The following is a 25,742-nucleotide window of genomic DNA, read 5'->3' as shown; positions in this document are numbered from 1 at the left end:
CTGAGGCAGGAGACTGGCGTGAACCCGAGAGGCAGAGCTTGCAGTAAGCCGAGATTGCACCACTGCACTCCAGCCTGGGTGACAGAGTGAGACTCCTTCTCAAAAAAACCCCACACAACAAAAAAACAAAACAAAGAAAACTGTGCTTGGGAAGGCAGCCACATGGCCAGCCTGTGGTTCTCCTGGCTTAGTATCTCATGGGAAGAGCGACCCCTTTCCTTAGGTGTGCTGTTGCCCCCCCACTCCATGTGGGGCTCTGTTAGGGCTGCCACTCACAGCACCCTTCAGCCCCACAGTTTCCCTCTGGATTGCGACTGGCTGGGATGCAATGCCCAGGTGATGTGGGGGCCGTGTCTCCGACACTTGGAAGAGACCAAAACAGCATGGCTGACCTCAAACAAAGGTTGGAGAGATCTCGCTGATCTTGCTCTTGGTCTGGATACAGAGGCCAGTCAAATCCCTTTGCTCATTTTGGTGCCTTTGACCTGGGTTCCCACCACATGCCACCCAAAGAGTGCTGCCCAATATAGTAAGATTAGTGGTTGCCAGCTCCAGGCTGCAGACCACTGCTGGCCTTGCTGCTGCAGAAGCCCCTTGGATTCTGGCAGGTCAGGAGGACTGGCGGGATTGCTAGGAACCTTTGCTTTTACAAAGCACAAACAGGCTGGACTAGATGGTTTCCAAGACCCTATCAAGAATTAAGAAAAAACACCTCTGGATTCCAGGTGAATCATGCTCAGCATCCACTTACTGGGAATGCTGAACAAACATCACTCAGAAACAGGCAGCTTCATGGGTATGTTTCCATGAGCTCCTAATTCCCCGAAAAAGCATCACAAAACAAAACCAAAAAAATGCTAACTGTAAAGAAAAATTGATTACCTGGACTACATTAAAAATAAAGAACGTCTGTTCATCAAAGGACATCATTAAGGGAGTGATAAGGCATGCCACACAGTAGGAAAAGATAATGACAGTATACACAGCTGAGAAAGACTCAGACTGAGAACATACAAAGGACTTCTGTAAATCAATTAGAAAAACACCAAAAACTCAACTGGAAAATGAGACTTGAACAAACTCATCACAAAAGAGGATATCCAAAAGGCCACTAAGCTATGAAAAGTTGTTCAACTTCATTAGTCTTTAGGGAAATGCATATTAAAATCACAAGATGATACTACTGTACCCCTAACCAGAATAGCTAAAATCAAAGACTGATGATATCAAGTGTTGGTGAGGACGTGGAGCAACTGGAACTCTTCCACAATGCTGACGGGAGTGGAAGCTGGCACAAGCACTTTGGACAGTATCTCCCTGAGCCCATGGTATGTCTGCTTGCCAATCCAGCAATTCCTAGGTATATACCTAATAGAAATGTGTCTATATGTTTACCAAAAGGCACACAAGAAAGCATTATCCATAATAGTGTCAAACTGAAAATAACCCCCATGCCCATCAATACTACAAGAGATAAATAAATCACGGTATCGTCATACAGAATATTCCATGGAAATGTGAACTACTGTGACATCCAACACAGACGAATCTCACAAACCCAATGTGGATCCAAAGAAGCCAGGCTTTGTGAAAAGAGCACCAGCTGTACTGTTCCATTTATACGAAGCTCAAAACCAGGTAAGATGAACCTCTTGTGTTGGAGTCAGTACATGTGTACTTGAGGGAGGCGGGGAGGGGCTGTCACTTGCAGGAGACGTGAAAGGGACCTCTCTGGTGCTGGAAATGTTCTAGTTCTTGATCAGAGGGCTCATTCCCTGGTGTCACAGTTAGTGAAAATTTACATGAGCACACTCACGATTTGTGTACTTTCAAATAGTACGTTCTACAAATTTACAGTCACCAAAGACATCCCAGGCATCGAGCCTGAAGGGAGGTGAGGCTGCCACACCACCCTGATCAGGACGAGGAAAGAAGACACACCTGGGGCTCTGAAGCAGTGTTACGTGGTAAGAAAGGGAGAACGCTTCCCGGGGAGACCGCAAGACCAAGCCGAAAACAAGACGGAGTGTCTCAGGCTTCCAGTGGAGCTTCCAAGGCACCTTCCTCTCTGCAGCAGTGGGAAGGGCTGGGAGTTAAGTTAGGATGACTGTTCTTCCTTCAGAGGGAAAGGAGTGGATATGCAAATAGCAAGCCTGGGGGCAGAAGGGCCTATCTGAGGACACGGGTTTACTGATGACGAGGTGGATGGTGAACGGAGACATAAGTACCACAATCAGGTAGAAGAGGATGCTCTCCTGGGGCACTGAGGAGGCCCCGATGGCCCCATGTGGGGGCTATCCGCCCATGTGGTCTGGAGCTGGAGCTCAAGACTGGGGCTGGGGCAGGTCGCACCTCTTCTGAGGGAACAAACAGATGCAAAACTTAGCACTTAAGGAAGCGGCTTGCAAAAGGAAAGTGAGAGACAGGGCTCAAAACAGACTGGTGGAGGACTAGAAAAAATAAGCGCTGACTTGAGTGCACTTGAATCATCTCAGGTTGGCTTTAAAAAGAGGCCAACGTGGATGATGTGAGCCACTGCGATAAGCCAGGGGAAAAACACATCCCTGGGAAGAGGGGGTGACACATGTCCTCCTGAGCAAGACTCAAAAGGGAGATTTAGACCTGGAGAGATGTTCACTGTCAAAGTGCCATCTCTTTGCCAGCTCCTGGGAAGGTATGCCGGCTGGAGACCAGAAGTGCGCCAGGATAAGGGACAGGCCAGCATGGTGGGGCTGGGGCCTAGAAGGAAGCCAGGGAAGGACATGCAGATTGACTTGGCGCTTCACCTCTGCCTGAGTGGGTGGAGCCAGTGGGAGCCATCCTGGGGAGGGATGAGAGCCCTGGGAATGGGGACCGGAGGAAGGGAAGAGGAGAAAGAGGAAGCCGAGGAAGAGGAGGAGAAAGAAGAGGAAGAGGAGGAGTGGGGGAAGGAAAAAGAAGGATGAAGGTGAGAAAGAGGAGGGGGAGGAAGGAAGAGGAAGCAGAGGAGGAAGAAGAGAAGGAAGAGGAAGACAAGGATGGCGTCACATCAGGAGAGGTCTCTGCGGGGATTTTTCTAAGGCTAAATAACCCTGGGTCGGATGGCGACTCCATGAGACCGCCTGGCTTCTCTCTAATGAGGCTGAGCCCCGGCTGCCAGGTCTGGGGTCCTGCCCTGGTGTGTGGAGATCAGGAGATGTGGCTCTCGTCTCAGCTCTGTCCCCGTCTGCTGCATGGGACAGCCATTGTGCCTCTTCGGGCTGCACAACACCAACTCTCCAGGCCGCTCCAGCTGTGGACTGTGGGCTGGCGGATCTGGCACTGCTCTGCAGACAGGGATAGGTGAATCCCACGGTGCCAGTCCTGGATTGCACGTGCCCTCTGGGCCTGTGTGATGGTGCTCACAGCAGGCGTGTCCCCCCATATCGGTCTCACCATCAGGCCATCACTCTCTCTTTCTCCACAGCATAGGACCCCAGGCCCAGTGGAGGGCACCTCAGCTCTGGGGTCTTTGGAAGGCTATGCAGTACCCTGCAGATCACCTCCCAATGCCACAGTTGAGAACCTAGGACTGGGGGCGAGGGCAGACGCTCAGGTGCCACAGGTACATTTAAAAGATGGAACAGTGACAACGACAAGGGAAAATGACCGAAGCCCCCCCTCTCCTGGGGACTCACTGCATCTGAGCCCTGAACTACAGAAAACTCCCTCATCCACTCAGATCCCAAGAGCCTCTTTGGTGGGCCATCCCTGCCTGGGCTATGAAGAGGATTTGGCCCACCCAGGACTCTTCCCCAGGGACTGCAGGCTCCCTTGCAGGGTGGTGAGTGCCATCTAAGGCGGAATTGTGTGCCATGGATCCCCCAGGCCAGGCCCCTCCGAGGGTCACATCACCCCTGATCTGAGACAGGAGCTCTCTCCTTCCCTGTGGAAGAGGTCTGGGCAGCCTTTCACAAACCGCATGCAGCAGAAACCATTCTGGGGGTGTTTCTGTGACAGGGGCCAGGGTATGGGGGTTCTGTGATCTTTGCGACTCTGCTAAATCACATGAGGAGAGAGAACGGAGAAGCGCACAGGGGTCTCCAAGGGCAACCCAGGGAAACACGCTGAAAGGACACGGGGACAAGAGAAAGAGCTTCCTGAGAAACGCATTCTACAATGATGGACAAGACACGCTCGGTGTTTAAATGCACTGAAGACAAAGGGCACCCACATTTGTCTGTCCTGGCTCAGATGCAGGCTGGCCCCAAGGAGGCAGAGGATGGAAAATGGCTTCTAGGGGCCAGTTGCAAACCTACCACTGTATATACATTTTTTAATGATACCGACTGGCTGTGGTAGCTCATGCCTATAATCCTAGCACTTTGAGAGGCCGAGGCAGGAGGACAGTTTGAGCCCAGGAGTTCAAGACCAGCATGGGCAACATAGTGAGATCCCATCTCTACAACAAAATAAAAAAAGGTGGCAGGGTGAGGTGGCTCATGCCTGTAATCTCAGCACTTTGGGAGGCTGGGGTGGGTGGATCACCTGAGGTCAGGAGTTTGAGACCAACCTGGCCAACATGGTGAAACTCCATCTCTACTAAAAATACAAAAATTAGCTAGGCATGGTGGTGCCCGCCTGTAATTCCAGCTACTCAGGAAGCTGAGGCACGAGAACTGCTTGAACCCGGGAGGTGGAGGTTGCAGTGAGCCAAGATTGTACCACAGCACTCGATTCTGGGTGACTGAGTGAGATTCTGTCTCAAAATAAATAAATAAATAAATAAATAAAAAAGATTTACTAAGTGCAAGAAAAATGCATAGCTGACTTTCTCTTACTCCAAAGTAAAAAATAATAGGCATGGTGGCATGTGCCTGTAGTCCCGTTACTTGAGAGGCTGAGGCAGGAGGTCGCGGCAAGGCTGCAGTGAGCTGTGATTGTGCCACTGCACTCCAGCCTGGGTGACTGACTGAGACTGTCTCAAAAAATAAATAAATGATGCCACATTGTGGTACACATTAGCTACTTGTTAATGAAGCCGCTGGAGTGACCAATGTCAAATCTTTCCAAGTTTCCTGGCATCCTTAGGTGAAGTCTAAATAGTGAGAGCCAGAGAATACTGCAGGTCCCATCTGGAAACAACTTCTCAAGCTTCAGAAAGAAATTCATTATCGAGTTCTCAGTCCCTGAAAACAGTTCCTGACCATCACCCTACCAGCTCTGCTGGCTGCCTGAGCTATGGGCTGGGAGAGGTGATGCTTCTCAGGTGTGTAGACGACAAAGAACATTCTTTTAGCGAAAGACTGGCAAGGGGCCAGCAGGTGCCAGCGTGAACCTGATGAGGAGTCTGACCATGTGTGCTGTGTGGTGGCCACCGAGGAGGGGAGCTTTCCCACCAAACTGCTGCCAGGTCCTCCCCTCTGTCACAGGGGCTCCCGGAAGTGGGGGCGACAGCTGATTCAGTGGGAGCATGGCTGCTTGGGCTGTGGGGACAGGGGTCACCCTGAAGGACATATGGCCACTTCTTGCCAAGTTCACCTGTGACCTCTAGTATCCTCCCACCAGCCCTGCTCAAAGCCAAGTGGACCCTCCTACCCCAAATACCAGGATGCCACTGCTTTGAGGCTCTTGGGCCCCCTGAGCACACTGAGCAGGGCTCCCTCTGGCCAACATTTCCTCTACTCCCCTCATGCCCCAGGTCAGACCTAATTCATCCCAGCCTAGTCTAGCAAGGCTCGTCACATGTGCTATCCATTTTGCAGAAGAAAAGCCATCCCTTCTTATGGGGAGTGCCAGTAAGAAGTGTGGGGACTGCTTGGAGGAGGCAGAGCAAGGCCAGGACCACCTCCCTCCCCATCCCCAATCACTTCTGGGTCAACAGGGAACAATCTCTGATGGTTCTGTGAGGTGCAGGGATGCTGATCATTTTGCCATGGACTAGGGAACAATGGAATGCAGCCTGGGCCAGGCTCTCTGGACTCCCTGAACTTTGCACCTCACAAGTTCATCTTCTCACCTGGGAGGGCAGCGCTCTTTTTCTCCCAACAATCTTTTCCGTGTGTCAGACTGGGCCTCTCGGGCCTCCTGGGTGCCTCTGCCATTCCCATTCCCAAGGGGTCTCCAATTAGGAGATGAGAAGCCAAGAGCTGGTTGTGTAAAGTGGCTCCTGCTGCACACACTCCTCTGCGTCCCTTGCATGGCAACAAAAACACCTCAGCCCTGGCCCCTGGGCGGGGAACGGCTGTGGAAAGCTCCAGAAGATTCACACAAGGAGCTGGACAGACAACTCAAGCCAGCAAGAAGAGAAGCTTCTGCTGAGAGGGAAGCAGGAAGTTCTGCGGAATAATTCCTCCTGCCTGTTCAATGTCCTGTCTTCCTCCCCTCAGCTGGGGGCCCAGTCGATACGGCTATGAACTCATGAAAGATCAAAACCCAACTGCATTCTGGGTAGGTGGATCAGGGCCTCTTCTAGCAAATAGACTTAGGTTGGTGCACATTTGCCACAGCAATTTATTTTTATCCCGAATGAAGGAACGCAATCCATTAAACGGGCGAGAGGAAGAGTAGGGCCGCCTAGGAGCTCTCGCTTGTGAGCTGGGGCCAGAGGCAAAAACAGGAATCTGGTCTGGCCACTTCACTCTAATTCGCCATCCATTAGCACCAGCACGAGGGGCTTCTGGGGGCCCCGCCACTGCCCCCAGCAGGTGAGGGGGCACACACAAAGACTCACAGAGTGAGGAGGGGGTCCCGATGCCAAATGGACTGGAAACTGGGGAGCTGCGGGGGATGACAGAGCCCGAGGTGGGAGCGGGGCTTGGGAGGGGCCAGTGGTGCATACAGCGGGTGGCCTTGGACACCTTGGTGATTTGGCCCCAGCCAAGGGCCCTGTCCACAGGGCAGAATGCAGAGAGGCCAGCAAAGTGGAATTTCCCAATTACCGCATGAAAGAGAGTTTCTTCTCAGGCCCTTCCCCCAGGCCCCACAATTAAAAACAAGTCCAGTTTCTAGCGGCTGCCTGGCCCCCCACCCCCTCAGTGACCAATCAGCTCCCCACTCCACCTATTCCCCCTCTTCCCAACACAAGGGCTCTTATGCAAACCCAGGACACTGGGGAGGGGCAGTAGCAGGGGCACATATTAGGGACTCTGAGCATTTGCTCAGCTGGACAGGCTGCCATGCCTGTCTGTAGCAGAGGTGAGAGGAAGCCCAGAATGAACCGGAAGCCTTGCTGCTGGGCTTCTCTGGGTCAGGATCTCAAGAAAGAAGTGCCATGACTGCTTCCTCCGTTCCCTTGTGGGCCCCATCCTCTCCAAATGTCTGCCTCATCTGAGGGGTGCCCTGTTCCCCCAGGAGGTGGCTCGGACCTCATCTGCCACTAACTGGGCTGGTTCGGGTCAGGCCCTGGCATTCACCGCATACAGTGGCTCATTACAGATGCAAGCATTCTCCAGCCAGTCCTCTCTGCAACGCGGCAGGGAGGAAGAGGAGGGGAAAACTGCACAGTCGCTGAAGCCAAAGCGCGGCTGGCCGGAGAGCCGTGTTGGCAGGCAGAGCGACTGTCTTCAGACTTGCTCGCTTCCCAGCACAGAAGCAGGCCTTGTAAAGATCACAGCTGTCGGGTCACGCTGGAGTTCATATCACAGTTTATCAAAGAGGTTGGGTTTTCTCCCTCCTCTCCTTTCTACTGATTATAAGTGGATGGTTCACGGAGAGACAAGGCCTGGGCTTGTTCTGCCTGCATTAGCATGGAGGGTAGGAAGAGGCCGGGGGAGGGCAACGCACACCAACACCTACTCCGGGCAGAGTTGTTTTAGCAGAGCCGGGCTGGGCTGCTGGTGGGTGCCCTGGGTGCTGGGGCAACAGGGCCGGTGCACCGGAGTCAGCTCTCGACACAAAGGTGCCATGATTTCACCCCCTCAAGTGGGTCTGGTTCCCCCTCCACAGACCACCCTGGGAGGCAGAAGCCCTGCGGGGAGGCTGAACAACAGCCCCGCTTTATCAGACACAGCCACCAGCACTGGGGCTGACACATGCGCCATTTACATAACCCCACTACACTGTGACACGGCCGACACTATCATCGCTGTGTCACAGACAAAGCGGAAAGGGCCTGGAAACAGGTCACACGGTTAAAAATGGGAGGAATTGGGGTTTGAGCCCCAAACGAGTGCCTCAGGAGGCTCATCTGCCTTAGTCCTGTGGAGGGAGTGGGGTACAGCACCCCGCTGCACATGTCCCCATCTTCCCTCAATCTATGAGCTTGGCATCAGCTAAGCGAAGGGCCTAGGGCCAGAGTAGCCAGCTGAAAGATGAAGGTTTTAAAGCCACTGACTTCACCTCAACATGCATCTAAACTGTTATGTCCAGTTTAGGAGCCTGTGTGGACACCGAGAGGAAGTTCAACCCACTCAAGCCTGGCTGGAGCTTGGGTACCCTGTTCTCACCCCCAACTCCGACATGGAGGTGCAGCCTGGGAAAGCTGCCTGGGGAAGAGGAAACGCTCCCAGGGTCTTTGGGGAAATCATGCATCTTCCTCAATGCCAAGAACCACCAGCAGATGTGTGTCTTCAAGAACTCCCCACGCCTCTGTCTTTCTATAGCAGCCGCTCCAGGGCCCAGAGCTAAACACACTCCTGCCAAAAGAACGGCTTTTCACTTGCTGGCCAGAAGAATCTCTTTCCTTTCTTTCTCAGTGTGCAATCTTGGAGGCTAAGAAGAAGAACTTAGAGTTTGCCTAACAGCTAAAGAGGGGGTTAAGAAATCACTGTGCGCCTCATCAGGTCTGTGGCTTCATGCCAGCATCTGCGGAACCATCGGGATACCTCTCTTTATTTTTTAATTTTTATTTATTTTTTTGAGACAGAGTCTTGCTCTGTCACCCAGGCTGCATTGCAGTGGTATGATCTCGGCTCACTGCAACCTCTGCCTCCTGGGTTCAAGCGATCCTTCTGCCTCAGCCTCCCGAGTAGCTGGGATTACAGGCATGTGCCACCATGCCCAGCTAATTTTTGTATTTTTAGTAGTGACAGGGTTTCACTATGTTGGCCAGGCTGGTCTCAAACCCCTGACCTCGAAATCCGCACACCTTGGCCTCCCAAAGTGCTGGGATTACAGGCATGAGCCACCGCACCCAGCCAATGATGTCCCTCTTTAAAGCCATCACAGGAGAAAAGGAAGTGCGACGGAGAAGCAGGAGGGCAGGTGGATACCCCCCACCTCAACAAAGCTCTTTGGAAGGGCCTCAGCCCCCCACAGAAGCATGGGGAGGATGGAGGAAGCCCCATGTTTGCAGGGCCTTCTCCATGTCAGATGCCATGTGTGTGCCCAGACTGGGTGACTGCGCCTGCAACCCAGGGGCTGGTCGACAATGGCCTGGTGTGCTGGCAGAGTGGGCAGCAGGCTCCCGAGTCAGCTGGGCCAGGTGGCTGTCTACCAGGATGCACATTGATAGGTGTGGGTGCTACTTCTGGGGGAGAGCAGTCTGGAGAAACCAGGTGAAGGACTAGGAGAGACCCAGTCCTCTGTGAGGGGACCAGTCACAAGGTTCCTTTTGTCCCAGCCCACTGGGCTTCTAGTGTGGATGCCAATGGCTACGAGACCTTCTGTGGCTGTGCGGGTGGGAGTCAGGCCTGGAGGCCAGCCTCCATTTCCACAGAGAACCCAGTGTGGCCCATGACAGGTTTGAGCCCCAGAAGAGCAAGCGATCGCCATACTGAGCCCCTGAAGGATGGGAAGGGAGGACCCACTGGCCCAGCTCCTGAGCACTCTGAGGAGCTGCGCCTCAGGTGGTCCTAGCATGCAGGATGTTCAGGGCCTCTCACGGCACCAGGCTCTGCACTCTCACACAGAACGGACAAAGTGGAGGCTGCTGAATTAGCAGAGTGCAGGAGTTTGCAGCCCAGCTTCTGCCCAGCCCGGGGGGCACATTACTTCCTCTCATTATCTCTTCTGCAAAATGATGATTCCTGTGACCCCAGGAAGCCCAGGAGACGCACTGCAAAGCAAGCAAAGCCTCCCTGGCCTGGAGTCTGTACCTGGGAACATGGCGGCGGGCTGGCCTCCAGTTTCACAGAGCCTCGGGTCCCGAGCAGGTGGGGAGGGCATGCAAGCGTGCCCATGGTGCCTGCCCTTCTGCTCCGTGCAGCCTGGAGATGCTGGTTACTACCCCAAACTCCTTCTCCCCATGCCTCTGACTCGGCATGTGGGGCTGAGACAGGGTGGAAAACCCATTTCAGCCCAGTTCTCCAGAGGGACGCTAGCTACAAATTCCTCCTCCAAAGGCCTCTCCTTCCACTGACTCTGAAAGTTGTCCAGGCAAGGAGAGCTCATCATGAGTACTGATGCCTCTGCAATTGGAAAACCACATGATGTTAACTGTCACTCTTGTGGGAACATTCCGCTGCTTTCCTGGTGGGGGGGCCTCTTGCACCACAGCTAACCTCTACCTCAATCCCCTACCTGAAACTGGCCAACGTGATGGGAAGGAACACCATGGAAATCTTCCTCTTTCGGCCAATGAAGGTTAAGAATCCATTTCTGTCTCTCTGACACGCTGGTTCTCAAATGGGGTGATTCTCCTCCCTAGGGGACCTTTGGCAACATTTAGAGATGTTTCAGATGGTTCCAACTGGGTGAATGCAAGTGCTACCGGCATCCAGGGGGCAGAGGACTGGGATGCTGCTGACATCCTACAGGGCACAGGACAGCCACCATCCTGAAGAGTTATCCGGCTCCAATGCCAACGGCGCTGAGTTTGAGAAGCCCTGCTCTAGAGGAGGCCAGAGAAGCAAGAGGGTGGTGACAGCCTCCCCACTACCACAGGGGCATCCTTTTGGTGGCCAGACCATCAGAAGCCCCTGCCCCCGCACTGTGATCCTGCTCTTTGTCTTTCTGGTCAGGCAGGCCTGTCCTCTCCCATGACTCAGTCCTCCGGCCCCATCCCCAGGGTGCCCTCAACTCCACCTCAGCTCCTGAGCTGGCCGGTCACCTCCTGTACGCTCCACTCCGTCAGCTCCCCCAGCAGCATTCAGGCTCCTGCAGCAGCTCCCAGCACACCATCCCTGGGTCTCACCTCCCTCACTGCCTTCTGCTATCTCCCTGCTTGGCTGCTTCCTTTACCTCTCTGGCCCTTCGTCATAGCCTCCTTTTCTGGCTTCTCCTTCTTTCCCCAACGATTACAGTCTGGAACACTTAGGGTTCAGCCTCAGACCCCTGCCCTCTCATTCCACCTCTTCTAACTCCCTAAGAATGAAAGCTCCGCAAGTACAGAACCATCTAGAAAGGTACCTTGCACAGAGTTAGTGTTCAGTAAACATCTGTTGAATGAATGAATGAATGACTATACCATCAATTTCGAGATTGTATCTTGGGCCTCGGTATCCCCTTGGAGAGCCTGGTACAGCAAACTACTTCTTCAACACCTTCCTTTTGGTGTCCCCAAAGTAATTCAAACTCAAACATGCACCCCCTTCTCACTCCCTGCCACTTTTCTGGGTCTCCCACCTCAGGGACTGGCATCACCATCCACCCAGCTGCCCCAAATCAGAGGCCTGGACACCCTGGCACTCCCAGCTCCCTCTCCCCTCACTTTTTCCACATCAGTCACCAGACAAATCTACTTCCTACTCAGTCTCGAATCCTCATTCTCCAATCTGGCTGCAGATTCCCATCCCCCTCACAAGCTGCCACAGCCTCTGCTTGGACAACAGCCTTCCAGCTGGCTCCACCTCAGTCCCTCCAACCCATTCGCCCCAGCAACAGTTGTCTTTCAAGCCAGAAATCCGGTCACATTGATCCCCTGCTCAAGCCCTTTCAGTGGCTCCGTGCTGACCCGTGAGTAAGGTCTCCGATCCCCACTATGGCCCACAGGCTGAACCTGCTTTTTAGTTTACAGCAAGATGAGCTCCCCAGGCTCTTTCCTGCCTTGAAGCCCCATACAGCCTGGGCCCCTGCCAGGACTCCTTCAACTCCTGACCCCCAGACCATGGTAATTGGTAGTCTACTCAGTCCCCAAGCACCCCAGACCACTTTAATAACTCCATCACCCTAGGGGTTCCGATTTTACTCATCAGAGGGAGGCCCAGGCTTTTTTTTTTTTTTTTTTAAAAGACGAGAGTCTTGCTCTTTCGCCCAGGCTGCAGTGCAGTCGTGTGATCTCAGCTCACTGCAACGTCCACCTCCCAGGTTCAGGCGATTCGTGTGTCTCAGCCTCCCAAGTAGCTGGGATTACAGGCGTGCACCACCATACCCAGCTAATTTTTGTATAAGGCATCTTTTTTAAAAAAGCCTCTCCAGTGATCTAACACGCAGGGCTGAGAACCACGGCTGGACAGCACCTAGGGCCATTTGGACTACTCTAGAAATCTCCTCCACTTGGCTTTGGTGTAGAAGCTGGAGGAATTTGTGCCCTGCTCTAGCTTTCACCAGGCTGAGGGTGACACTGGGCCACGCTTCTGGTGACCCTACTTCTTGGAGCTGAGTTGGAGGCAAAAGACCAGCCCCAGCCATGCTGCTGGTGATGACAGTTCTAGACGCCTCCAGCCACTGGGGCTGCTGCTCTGGCACCATCCTGGTCTGGGTTCACATGACTCAGAAGCCTGGCTCCACCAAGCCTGGCTAAATCCCGCACTGGGGGCTGGGCCTGGAGCACAGCCCCATGTCTCACGCCATCTGGCTCACCTCCTTTCCTCTCCAAAAGCCTGACAATGGCATTGAATAAGAGGCCATTCCACCTCAGGGGAAGACAGTAACTCAGGAAGGAAAAAATGAATTCAGTTTTGTGGAAAAACATCAACACTGACCTGTCTGTTTCATGTCAGAAGCATCAGCAACCAGTATGAAGGGACAACCTTCTTCATTTCTTTTAAGAACAGATCCAAAGGTCAGGAAAAGGAGGAGAGAGAAGGGAAAGAGAAGGTGGCTGCTTTGACACTTGAACAGCATGAAAGTGAAAAGCCGGGGCCGTGGGAGGAAGAGGAGAAAGCGCGCCACCAAGGCTGACCTGATGATGAAAGGGCCTCTGACCTCCAGGAGCTTCCGTTCGCTGCTGAATCTCTTGAGAAGGTTGATCATGAACTTATAAAAGTAGGAATTCATGGTGGGAGTGGAAGGAGAACATTCTAAGCCTTTGGTACCTGTAGAGAAAGGGACAGAGCCAGCATTTATTCTGATCATGTGTCCACAGGGTGATGAGATCCACACTGAATATAAACAACTATAAATGCCAAACAAGTGTGTGTGTGGGGTGTTATCACAAGATGAGGGAAAATCTCTAATCAAGAGCCATGGAGCAACAGAGAAAAAGGCAAGTCTGCACAAGCACATACAACTTGGCTTATTGCAAAAATGCCCATTAAAGTCCTACTCGTAACTTGAAAAAAAAAAAAAAAAAACAAACATCCCATTACTGTCCACCCCTTAACCCAAGCCCAAACCACTTCGTGAACATCTCATGCGTGTAAGACCCTGCTAGGTGCTATGAATTTTTTTAAAAAACAAACTCTACTCATTACCCCAATAAACGAAATACACTCGGGATCTATTTGGGCCGTTAAGGACAAACAAGAAGTCAAAGAGAAGAAACAGGTAAGGTGCTTGTGTCAATGAGTCAAGTCATTGTGGCTCAAAGGTCAACAAAACTGGTGGACCCACAAGAGGCAAAAGCCAAGCTCCTTCCCTAATATTACCTGAGAAAAAGAAATGATGTACACACCCACTCGATTACAGACAGCAAACACTGACAAATGTTACAAAGTGTTTTAAGTTTTACTTTTGAAATCAAAAGCTCTTTCTTCCTCATCCTCAGGCAAAGATGCTCTTTTAGGATAGAACTCTGAAAACTTTCAAAGCCTGAGGTGGCTTTCTAACCAGGAGCACAAATGTCTCTGATGTGTGTCCCTGCAGAAAACACACCGAGGTACAGAGGGAGGTAACTTCCAGCCCTCCCTTGCACACATGCCCCTTGATAAAGTACCCAGCACCAAGGGGACAAGGGAAGGGCTGATGGAATACTTGGATGGTCTGGGATAGTGTATCTGTATGCCCCTTGGGGGTCTTCCCTGGACATCCCTTCTAATATTTGTCAACCTCCACAGTTCTGTGAAAGAGTTACCAAGGGATGGAAAGAATCCTCACTCTGCTTGAGGCAGGACTTTTTTTTCTTTTTTTTCTTTTTGAGACTGACTCTTGCTTTGTTGCCCAGGCTGGAGTGCAGTGGTGTGATCTTGGCTCACTGCAACCTCCACCTCCTGGGTTCAAGCTATCTGCCTGACCCAGCCTCTTGAGTGCTGAGATTATAGGCATGTGCCACCACGCCCAGTTAATTTTTGTATGTTTGTATTTTTTAGTAGAGGCGGGGTTTCACCATGTTGGCCAGGCTGGTCTTGAACTCCTGACCTCAGGTGAACAACCCGACTCGGCCTCCCAAAGTGCTGGGATTACAGGTTGTGAGCCACCATGCCCAGCTCGAGGCAGGACATCTTTAAAAAGAAAACAGCTTTATTGAGATATGATCCATATACCGTAAGGTTCACCCTTCTAAAGCGTGCAATGCAGTTTTCAGTACATTCACAAAGTTGTGCGGCAATCACTACTAATTTCAGAACATTTTTATCAACCCCCCAAAAAAACACCATACTGATTAGCAGTCACCATTCTCACCTTCATCGGCCCCTGGCAATCACTCATCTACCTTCTGTCTCTATGGATTTGCCTATTCTGGATGTTTCCTATAGATACAACTAAGCAGTATGTGGCTTCTTTCACTCAGCATGTTTTCAAGGTTCATCTATGTTGTAGTATGTATCAGTTCTGTATTCATTTTTAGGGTTGAATAATATTCCACCTTATGGCTATTCCATATTTTGTTTGTCCATTCATCAGCTGGTATTTTCTCCCATTCTGTTGATGTTTTTTTTTCGAGACAGGGTGATACTATAATTTGAATATTTGTCCCCACCTAAATCTCATGTTGAAATTTAATTCCCAGCGTTGGAAGTGGGGCCTGGTGGGAGGTTACTGGATGATGGGGGTGGATTTCTCATGAATGGGTTAGCACCATCCCCTTGGTATTATCTCTGAGACGGCAAGTTCTCGTGAGATCTGCCTGTTTAAAAGTGTAGGGCACCTCCCTCTCACTCTCTTGCTCCTGCTCTGGCCTCCTCTGCCTGCTGCCCCTTTGCCTTCCACTATGATTGTAAGCTTCCTGAGGCCTCCTCAGAAACCAAGCAGATGCCACCACCATGCTTTCCATAAAGCCTGCAGAACTGTGAGCCAACTAAATCTCTTTATAAATTACCTACTCTCAGGTTTTTCTTTTTTTTTTGAGATTGAGTCTCGCTCGGTCTCTCAGGCTGGAGTGCAATGGCATCGTCTTGACTCACTGCAACCTCTGCTTCCCAGGTTCAAGCGATTCTCCTGCCTCAGCCTTCTGAGTAGCTGGGTGTGTGCTACCACACCTGGCTTATTTTTTGTATTTTTAGCAGAGGTGGGGTTTCACCATGTTAGCCAGGATGGTCTCAATCTCCTGACCTGGTGATCTGCCTTCCTTGGCCTCCCAAAGTGCTGGGATTACAAGCGTGAGTCACTGCACCCAGCCATGTATTTTTTTTTATTGTAATGCAAGAACAGCCTAATAAACAGTGTCTTGCTCTGTTGCCCAGGATGTAGTGCATTGAAGTGATTACAGTTCACTGCAGCCTCAAACTCCTGGGCTCAAGCAATCCTCCCGCCTTGGCCTCCCAAGTAGCTACGACTACAGGTGTGTGCCATCACACCCAGCTAAATTTTTTCTTCAAGATGGGGTCTCCCTATGTTGCCCAGGCTAGTCTCAAACTCCTGGGCCCAAGTGATCCTCCTGCCTTGGCCTCCAAAAGTGTTGGGGTTATAGGTAGGAGCCACCATGCCCAGCCTCTTTTTATTAAAAAATGTTTTTGAAGCACAAAATTTTTAACTTTGATTAAGCCCAATGTGTCTATTTTTTCTTTGGTTGCTTGTGCCTTTGGTGTCATAGCTATGAAATTATTACCTAATCTAAGGTCATAAAGATTTACTGATATATTTTAGGTCTCTGGTCTATTTTGAGTTACTTTTTGTATACGGTGTGAGGAAGGGGTCTAAATCTTTTTGCATACGGATATTCAATTGTTCCAGTATAACATGATATCTTAACAGCCAATTCATAGCTACCATTTGTTGAGCACCTACTACGTGCTTGGCCTGCCTAAACCCTTCACACATAGTATCTAACACCCTAAAAAAAAAAAAACTTGAAAAATATGCACCATTACTATTCCCATTACATACACAGAAGAACTGTGAATTTGGGTGAGGATTATCCAAAGTCACAGAGCCTGCGAGTGGTAGAGTTGCTGACCCAGGCAGCTGGTCTTCAAAACTCATGTTCTTTGCAGCTCTGCCAGGCTGCCTGTGTCTTGGGTACTAATGTTCAGATATGTTTGGGGCTCACAGATTAGGAGGCAGTGCCTTGCAGGAGGGCAGAAGATGGCATAAAGATGGAAACCCAGGTCCTGCCAAACTGACACTGAAGATGCGGGAAATGACGCTGTGAAGAGCTGTGGAAACAGCACCTGGCCGCAGCTCTCTGGAAACCCAGGGAGGGCACTGGGGGATGCAGAGTGGCCAACAGAGGCATCTGGGGCTATCATTTTCCAGGCTGGCCCCTTTCTGGTCCAGAAGTTGCGTGGGAGCCTTCACTTTCTCCCTGGACCAGGGAGGAAATGGTCAGGCACGAGCACAAGATAGGCAGGATGTGGAGGCTCTGGGAACCAAACTTGGCCAGAAGCATCAGATGTTCCCAGAAGCATCAGCCCAAAGCACAAAACAAGAATGTGCAGAACCATCCAGAGTATTCCAAGTGAATCTCACGGAGGCGCCTGGACAGACTGACTGTATTCGATGCCAGTGGGCTGGAAGCAGCAGGAAGACTCTCCTCCCAGGGGCTCCGTCTTTTTTGCTGAGCTCAGACTTCCCTTACGTCCTCTCATGGTCCTTCCTGGGAGATGGTTGGGTCTAGAAAAGGCGTTTTTCTGTTCTGTTTTTCCCAGCTGTGAATCACTCTATAAGGGATTCCTCACCAGGAGCCACACCTCCAAACTGTAGCATCCTCAATCCCAAGAACCTCCTAGACAGCTCGCGTGAGCGGCGTGAAGGAGCCCTGAGTGAGAACACCAGTTCAAGGGCAGGCCTCATTCCACTTCTTGTTTGGACTGCATTGTCCTGGGTCCCTGCCTGAATCAGCCTGGCTCGGGAGGTCCTGAGTGATTCTGGAATGGCAAACAGTCTCTGTTCCCTGGCCCAAAGGGAATGTTTGCAGAATCAAGTGTCACATTCTTATAGATCGAGTTACCCCAGGCCCAGCTGGGGCTGATCTCTAAAGAGGTGGCTGCAGAGACAGCTGTTGAGACAGCCCTGCCTCACTGCTCCCACCCTCAGGAGATGAATTTGGTGGGCCGTGGTGGCCTGGCTGGAGGGCACTGGCTTCATGCTGCGCACACTGGAGGTGCCCAGTTCACTGCCAAGCTTCTCCCTGCTGCCTTCCTATTTCTCTATGTGCACCCCCAGCCTACCCCATTTCCACTTAGGCTCCAAAGCATTCCCAAGAACGAAGGGACCCATGAAGGAAGTCACCACAAAGAAATTCTCCCAACTGGGGCCATCTGGGCAGCCACTAGGGAGAGGTACGGGGCTGTTCCAGTCTCACAGGGGCAGTAGGAAGCACTGAGCATGGTGTTTAAGCCTCAGTTTCTTCATCTGTAAAGTGAGTGCAATAAGAGCCCCTATTAAACAAAGTAAAAACATGTAACGTGCTGGGTCTGGAGCCTGCCGCACAGTCTGCACTCAATAAATAGGGGCTCTTTTTTATTAGCAAGTGCCCCACAGCACAGAGCACTGCGCAAACTGTTCTCATTCTGTCTCAGAATGGATGTCTGGGGGCTGGTCTGAAATGTCCGAGTGGGGAGATTCCATTTCTGGCACAAATTCACAGTGCTCTGTCAGGATGCTTTGAGGAAGAAGGGGGACCACCTGTGACCCCCACACATCAGGGTAGGGAGATCAGGCCACCTCTCCACTGACAGTCTGGCCAAAGATGGCAGAAGAGAAGGCCTGGGCTACTCTGGACACAACTCTGGTCTCCCTAGCCACAGCCCCCAGTGTGGACCCAAAACGGACTCTCAATGTCTGCCCCTCGGACCCTGGAGCTGAGACCCTTAGTGGAAGGGAGGAGGAGGGCGGTGTCACAGCTGCGAGAAGCCATGGCAAGCGATTCACATCCTCAGCTGGGTGCAGCTCAGCCCTCACAGTGCTCCCACGGCTTAAAGACTTTCTGCTCTCCCCAAGACAGGGCTGGGGGCCTTGGGAGGGGCTGCATTGAGACCACAGGTTTGAGCAGGGCGGTCTTTTCCCAGCAGGGGAGGTGGGGAAAGGGGCCACAATTGAGGGGGCAGGGAGGGCGGGCTGGACAGGGATGGGAAAGCCTCAGTGCTCAGCAGGACAGGGTGGGGGTTGCTTGCTCTCTCCCAGCCTCAGCGGCCCCCATTGCCCCCAGCCACGCTGCTGATGTGAGCTGCCCTTCGGCTTGAGATGCTCTCTAAGGCAGGGTTGCAGGCTCAGGAGGAGGAGATGGGTGGAGAAGCTCGCCCCAGGAGGGTGACTACAGGAGCAATGGGCCCCTCAAACACGCTGATTTCTGCCTCCCTGCTGCCTGCTCTTCTGCCCACCTCCGGCTCTGGCTCACCTGCTCTTGTAAGCAGGGTCCTGGGCTGGGTGCTGCAGGCGCATGAGGAAAGTGGGAGCCAGGACAGGGCAGCTCAGGGCACGCCTTCCAACACTGCACTCCAAGGACCTCAGTGGTTTTACTCAGGGGCGCCACTGAGGCACGGGCCCCCTGGAGATGGTGGGCAGCTGCTGCAGCCGGGGGTGAGGGAGAGGGGGGCCCACAACCTGGCTGTGTGTCTCGGGAGAGAGGCTCTCTGTGAGGGGCCCAGGAGAGTGGGATTTCCATTCCCCAATCCTGCAGAGGGCAGGAGCGTGAGGGAGAGCCCTATCCCTCAGCTGGAGGCCACTGTGCCTTGCATTTCTGGTTTGGGCAAGGGGGGAGCCTGCCAGGCCCTGGCAGGAAGTGCATGTGACCGGCGGCTGGCCAGGGGCACAGAGACGCACTCCACACAGAAACCAGGCTGGCGGGGTGGGCGGCCGGGGAGCCAGCCCTGCAGATGTTACTAAGTGAAACCTGATGTGGCGACATGAGACTCCACAGAACGTCTCACAAACAACCTGCCCTGGGATGTTTTGGATTGAGTTTTGTGGTTATGACGTGAAGGAACCTCACATGTCAGGATAAAAATAGCCCTGGCTTCAGTACATAATGCGAGTTACAGTTCAACAGAACCAGATGTGAAAACGTCAGCCACCCAGTTCAGGCCCAGCAGGGTCCCTGCTCTACTCCAGCCTCCCTCCCTGCTGGGGTCGGGGTCCATGTGCCTGGACAGCCCATTGTGGGCTCAAGATCTGCTGCCCGGAGGATACAAGGGAAGGGCAGAGGCTGCTCAGGGCACCCAGAGTCCAAGGGACCACATCAGATCCAGGCCCTGTCGCTGACTAGCAGGGGAGGGGAGGCAGCGCCGCCTTCTCCAAGGCCAGCTCCTCTCCAGTGAACCAGGCAGGGCTAAAGAGCATCAAGTCGTGCTTGGCACAGGAAGTAGTCCACGGAAGGGGTGGGTGATGGAGAGGCTCGTATGGAACCAAGAGGACAGGGTGGGGAAGGGGCAGCTTCCCCCCAGAATCAAGTGGCTGGAAGAAAGGGAGGCTTAGCAGGGTCTTGGGGATGTAGAGTCTGCAGAACTGGAGGGGGTGCAGAGTTACGTGGACAAAGGCCGCCGCAATGGCATCATCTTGGGAACCCACCCAAGGGACGATCACTTTCTCATCTGTGGGCCGGCCTGGGTCAGCAGGACAGGAGCGCTGCAGGCATCAACCATAGCCAGGAGACTTTGCAGCTGCTCAGGTCAGAACGAGAGAGAAGCTGATGGGACACAGCAAGGCCCAGAGGGGACTTCCAGCTGACGCGGCAGTGGAGAGGTCACATAGCAGTCTGCCACCGGGAAAGAGCTGTTGCTGCAGGGTGAGGGCTGGGGCCAAGGGCAGTGAGGAGAGGGTGCGGAGGAAGGCTCCCAGGGGCAGGAGGGCTGGACTGCTGGGGCTTCCAACTGGACAAGGGAGGGCCTGGCAGCACAGGCATGAGAGGATGCCGTTCTGGGCAGCAGTGCCGGAGGGGCCTCAGGCTCAGGCGATTGGTGCCCCTGCCTTCCATTATTTTATTGAACTTTCAAAAATGGGCACTGACCCTTACTGGGCACCTGGTGCCAGGGATTCTGGGATGCGTAAACTTGGCCTTTGTGGCCTGCCATGCTGCTATTCAAACTGAGCTGATCACACAAATCACCCAGCACTGGGCGACGCTGAGGAGCCTCCATCTGCACTTTCAGCAGGGGTTCTAAGAGGTCACAGCCAGGAGGGAGCAGATGTGAACTCCGGCACCCACCTAGGCAGCCTGAGACAAGCAAGTGGGTTGGAACAGAGGGGCAGGAGAAGCTGGGCTCTCCAGGGAAGCCTCCCAGAGGGGCCCTCTGCACTGGCCTGTAATAACCAGGATATAAGCAAAGGCCCCCTTCATGTTCAGGGAGCATTTAGCTTAGCCCTTGCCATGTGGGAGCTCACAGAGTCCCCAGGCACCCCAGCACATGGTTTATAGAGAGGAAAGAGGTGGCAGTGAGGTAGGACCCTTGTCCAAAGTTATAGGACGGATGGGCAGAGCAGGGCTGTGAACTTAGATCTCTCTGACCCCAGTGCCTGTGATCCCTCATGCTGCTTCCTGAGGCTGGGAGGGGTGAGTGGGAGGAAAGGGCTTCAAGAGAAACAGGCAGTGCTTTCCTGGGGCTGGTGTGGCTGGAGGAAGTGGTGGCAGGCAGCAAAAGACAAGAGATGAGGTACTGCCGTGACCTGAGGCCAGGAAGGGGTCTCTGAAGTCACTGTGAAGAGAGGAGACATGCCCCCATCACTGCCAGGCTGTGGCCATGGCCTGGCCCCTCTCCTCCTCCCCTCTGGCCGTGGAAGCTTCCAGTACCTGGTGCAGGTGGGATTCCTGAGAGTAGGGTGAGAAGTGTGGGCTCTCGGGCCAGGCTCCTGGCCCAAACAAGTGGGGAATGACACAGTGCTGGCCTCTCAGAACTGCTGCGAGGAGCCCAGGGGCTCACCCAAAAAGTCAGCACATGTGAGTGCTCAGAGCAGGGCAGGGCCTAATGTGACCTCAGCCAGCTCTGGCAGCCATGATGATTGCTGCCATGATTACTGGGGAAAATGGCTTTCTGGCTTTCTGCTAGAACTTGTTTCTGTCTGGTGACATGAAGATGCTGCTGACATTTGGCTACAATAGACTGTCCTGGGCTACAAAGAATGAAACCAAATAAGAACATGTCATTATTACCCATTTTCAGAGTCAGGGGTAAAAATACCTTGGGCCACTGAGCCCCGCAAGGTATACTGACATGAACAGTTATTTTGTTTTATTTTTTTTTGAGATGTAGTCTTGCTCTGTTGCCCAGGCTGGAATGCAGTGGTGCGATCTCGGCTCACTGCAACCTCCACCTGCTGGGTTCAAGTGATTCTCCTGCCTCAGCCTCTTGAGTAGCTGGGATTACAGGCATGCACCACCATGCCTGGCTAAATTTTGTATTTTCAGTAGAGGTGGGGTTTCACCATGTTAGCCAGGGTGGTCTCAAACTCCTGACCTCAGGTGATCCATCTGCCTTAGGCTCCCAAAGTGTTGGGATTATAGGAGTGAGCCAACGTGGCTGGCGACATGAATGGTTTTTATCCCAGCAGCAATGGGCCCCATGGCAGGCAAAGTCAGGGAAGACTGGGTTTTAGGGGTGAACATCAGTCCTAGGGTGACCTTCGGCCTCAGACTGACACACTGCTATGCACGGCCAAGGATCCTAAAGGCTGATTGGGTCTCTCCAGGCCTGGCTGCACCCTCTCTGGCAGCAGAGATGTCCAGGCATGTCTCTAACAAAGGGCTGATCCCAGAGGCCTCCTCTGTCCTTTGAAGCTTTCTGCATAGGCTCAGGGTATGGCAGGCCCACAGGCCTGTTTGACATCCCTGTTCCCAGAGCCAGCAGGACCTCTGCAGACTCCCCTGAGTGGAGACAGGAAATACAAAAGGAGGAGACACAGGAGACCCCAAGGGTGGGAGACAGGAAAGCATGGTGTCCCTCAGCCAGCTTCCCCCAGAGCTGCCCACCCAGGCCGCTCCCCATCCTGTTTGCCCCCAGGCCATTCTCTCCCCCATGCTGGGGCTCTGCACAGGTCAGGAATGAGGGAGGCAGGGCGGGAGAAGCCTCTGCCTTCACCGCTCTGCGAGGGAGGGGGAGATGTTTATGCTAGGACAGGCGAGAGGAAAATCCCATGTGGGCGACTCTGCCTCGGGGGGCCTTGGGAACCACGGCTGTGGTGCATTTAGGCGAACACAGCACCTACCCAGGCGTGTGATGGGCTTGCTTCTCCACTGCTGTGTGCGATCCGCGCCATTTGGTTCCCTACAGATGCCACCAACTTCATCTTTGCTAGGCTCCCTGCCTCTGAGGCTTTCCAGACAGTCCCTTCGTGCCTTTGGGGCAATCTCCCCTACACGGACACAGCACTGCTGCCTCCAAGTTCTCCAAGTTCTCAGGGCTGCGCCCTGGAGAGCCAGAGGCAGGCAGAATCCAAACAGGAAGAGGGTATGGCTTCACAGTCTTGTCCATGTGCATGGCCAGATGGAAACAGACAGAACGAGCCCCTTGCATGCCTGAGAAGCAGTCTGGGAAGGAGCAGCTCGTGGAGGGATTGAGTGTGCACTTCCTGCTTGCCTTCTGACCTCAGCACCACCCCACACACCCTCAGTGCCTGGCGCATGCCCTCCAGGGCAGTGGAGGTGGGAGAGGGGGGCAGGGCATGCTCTGGCTTCCTCGGCTGTTCTCTTACTGGTTTGAGCTGACCTTTTAAAATCATGGCCCCATTTGTAAAATCTGATGCCAGCTGTGGACATACGCATGTGCACACACGTGGATCTGCTTGGAGCCTTGAGGCCCACACGTGAGACTCAGGTTAAGAGCTGCTGGCCCACAGAGTTGTGGATTCTCCTCCCGCAGCCCCCACTGCTCCTTGGCTGTGGATTCTTGAAGCAAGAAGTGTGACTGGCTGCAGGCACTTCCTTGGTGTTCTTTCCAGGACGGAGTTTCTTCCATCTGGCATGCTTTGCTGTTTTTCTATGAATTCCGAGTGAGTCCCTGGCTGATGTGAGCTAATCTGACAGCCTCGGTGAGCTGGGGCAAGAGTCTCTACTGCCGTAGCCTCGTTCACGGCCTGCCCGTCTTGACATGGCCAGGAGCTGGGGTTCAGAGTGCCCTGCCATATAGTGTCCCCGGCCCTGGTGCCCGAGCAGCGCAAAGGGCTTGATGCTGCAGGGCCTGCCAGGGACCCCCTGGGTCAGGCTCTGCTCCCCCAGGGCACATAACCTACTCCCTCCAGCCCCGGCTGCCCTCAGCAGTTTCCTGGTCCTCCTTCCATGAGCAGGAGCCCAAATCACAGTCATCAACTTCTCTGTGCCCGGGAGGAAGAGATAAAACACAGGGAAGACAGGTCACAGACGGCCTGGGAGGCCTGGGTGTCCTGGCCCTGTCACAGGGCTGTGCTGCCTTCAAGTTCTCTGCTGCTGCCAATTTGAGAAGGAGAGAAGAGGCTGTGGCGCCTGCTTCCTGGGGAGGGAGAGCTGAGGGCGCACCCCCAGGGCTCCTCTGCCTGGGCCTCCTCCCTGCAGGATGTCTCCTCTTGGCTACTGCCCGTCTTCCGGTCAGTTCTTGCTGCTCCTCCCCACCAGACCCTCCCTTCCTAAGGAAGAGCTCTCTCTTCTCTCTTCCTTGTCCATCCCCTTCGCTGGGCCCCCACACTCCACCTCTGACATTCCTGCCATCTGCCCCAAGGACTTAAGGTTGGTCCCCATGTGCTGACTTGGGGACACAGGATGGAGAATGGACTTGCTTGCCGAGGGATAGAGGGTGGGAGTCCCAGCAGGGGTCCCACGGTCAGGATGTGGGAACCACTTCCCTTGGTGTTCTTTCCCTTGGTGTCAGTTCACGGCCACTGACTGCCTAGAACTGGGCTCCTGGGCAAGGCCCCACATGGGCTTTCTATGACTTGACCTGGCATGTCCTGGGGCACAGGCAGGTCTGCGGGGCTCTGGCCGCCCCTTGAACTTCTCAGGCACTGGGCCTTGTCTCAGCACCAAACAGGGCTGGGGCGCCTCCCACTGAGGCCAAGGAGGTCCTCTCAGGCTGAGACCAGCACGGCTGGGCTGTGAGGGGAGGCTGAGGCTGCAAGGCCCCTAAACCTCTATGACGCATGAGGCTGCATCAAAGTGAGAGGTGAAGCCAGCTGGACTTCCTGGGTCAAGAGGGGACTTGGAGAACTTTTCGGTCTAGGTAGAGGATTGTAAACACACCAATCAGCACTCTGTGTCTAGCTAAAGGATTGTAAATGCACCAATCAACACTCTGTAAAAACACACCAATCAGCACTGTGTGTCTAGCCAAAGGACTGTAAATGCACCAATCAGCACTGTGTCTAGCTAAAGGATTGTAAATGCACCAATCAGCACTCTGTAAAAACACACCAATCAGCACTCTGTGTCTAGCTAAAGGATTGTAAATGCACCAATCAGCACTCTGTAAAAACACACCAATCAGCACTGTGTCTAGCCAAAGGATTGTAAATGCACCAATCAGCACTCTGTAAAAACACACCAATCAGCACTGTGTCTAGCTAAAGGATTGTAAATGCACCAATCAGCACTCTGTAAAATGGACCAATCAGTGCTCTGTAAAATGGACCAATCAGCAGGACATGGGCAGGGCCAAATAAGGGAATAAAAGCTGGCCGAGCCAGCAGCAGCAACCCTCTTGGGTCCCCTTCCAAACAAAGAAGCTTTGATCTTTCATTCTTCATAATAAATCTTGCTGCTGCTCACTCTTTGGGTCTACACGACCTTTAAGAGCTGTAACACTCACTGCGAAGGTCTGTAGCTTCATTCTTGAAGTCAGCGAGACCACGAACCCACGGGAAGGAGTAAATTCCAGACACAAAGGACAGAGACCCCCATGGAGACATCTGAGATTCACTGGGAACTTTCCTACCAACTGTGTCCCCAGGCATTTTCCAGGACTGCATTGCCAGAGGGAAGTGGTGTCTGCCAGGGCCCAGGGAGAAGAGTCCCTGCCATCTGGAAGGGACTGAGGGACGAGCGCTAGGGATGCTATAGCCACCTTTACTTCCAAGGACTGCCCAGAAACAGCCTGTGAGAATAATGCCGTCTCCTGCCTGTGCTGCCTGCCACTATTTTTAGCTTCTCAGAGAGAAAGGGAATGGCCACCTAGTATTCCACCAGTGAGACCCCAAGACCGAAGCCCCTGGATACCAGACTGGAGAGGTGCTGCCCAGGCAGAGAGACCAGCAGCCGACCCAGATGGTTTTATGTTTAGTCAATGGCTCAAAGGCATCAAAGGTGCAGGGAGATGCGGAGAAAGTCCTGTGAGGGTCTCTGGAGGCTGCTAGAGGACGAGAGCTGCCTGCCTCTGGGGGTTCTTGAGGTGGGAGATTGCCAGTAGCAACCCACAGACCCCTCACATCCTGGCCGAGCTCCAGAGCTCCTGAGCAACAATCCAAAGGAC

General features: G+C 53.3%; 1 protein-coding gene across 1 annotated transcript in view; it reads right to left on the bottom strand.

Moving 5' to 3' along the window:
• VAC14 (Vac14 homolog (S. cerevisiae)) overlaps positions 1-25,742 on the bottom strand; it is a 140,335-nt gene that overhangs the window by 45,443 nt on the left and 69,150 nt on the right. The window contains exon 14 of the mRNA XM_011976768.1: positions 12,962-13,094. Within this exon, the coding sequence (XP_011832158.1) occupies positions 12,962-13,094 (133 nt within the window). The remainder of the gene's footprint in view (positions 1-12,961; positions 13,095-25,742) is intronic.

This window comes from Mandrillus leucophaeus, unplaced genomic scaffold (assembly GCF_000951045.1).
Source record: "Mandrillus leucophaeus isolate KB7577 unplaced genomic scaffold, Mleu.le_1.0 Scaffold17, whole genome shotgun sequence".
Classification (NCBI taxonomy): domain Eukaryota; kingdom Metazoa; phylum Chordata; class Mammalia; order Primates; family Cercopithecidae; genus Mandrillus; species Mandrillus leucophaeus.
The sequence above is the reverse complement of the archived record's forward strand: the minus strand, read 5'-3'. Positions and strand labels throughout refer to the sequence as shown.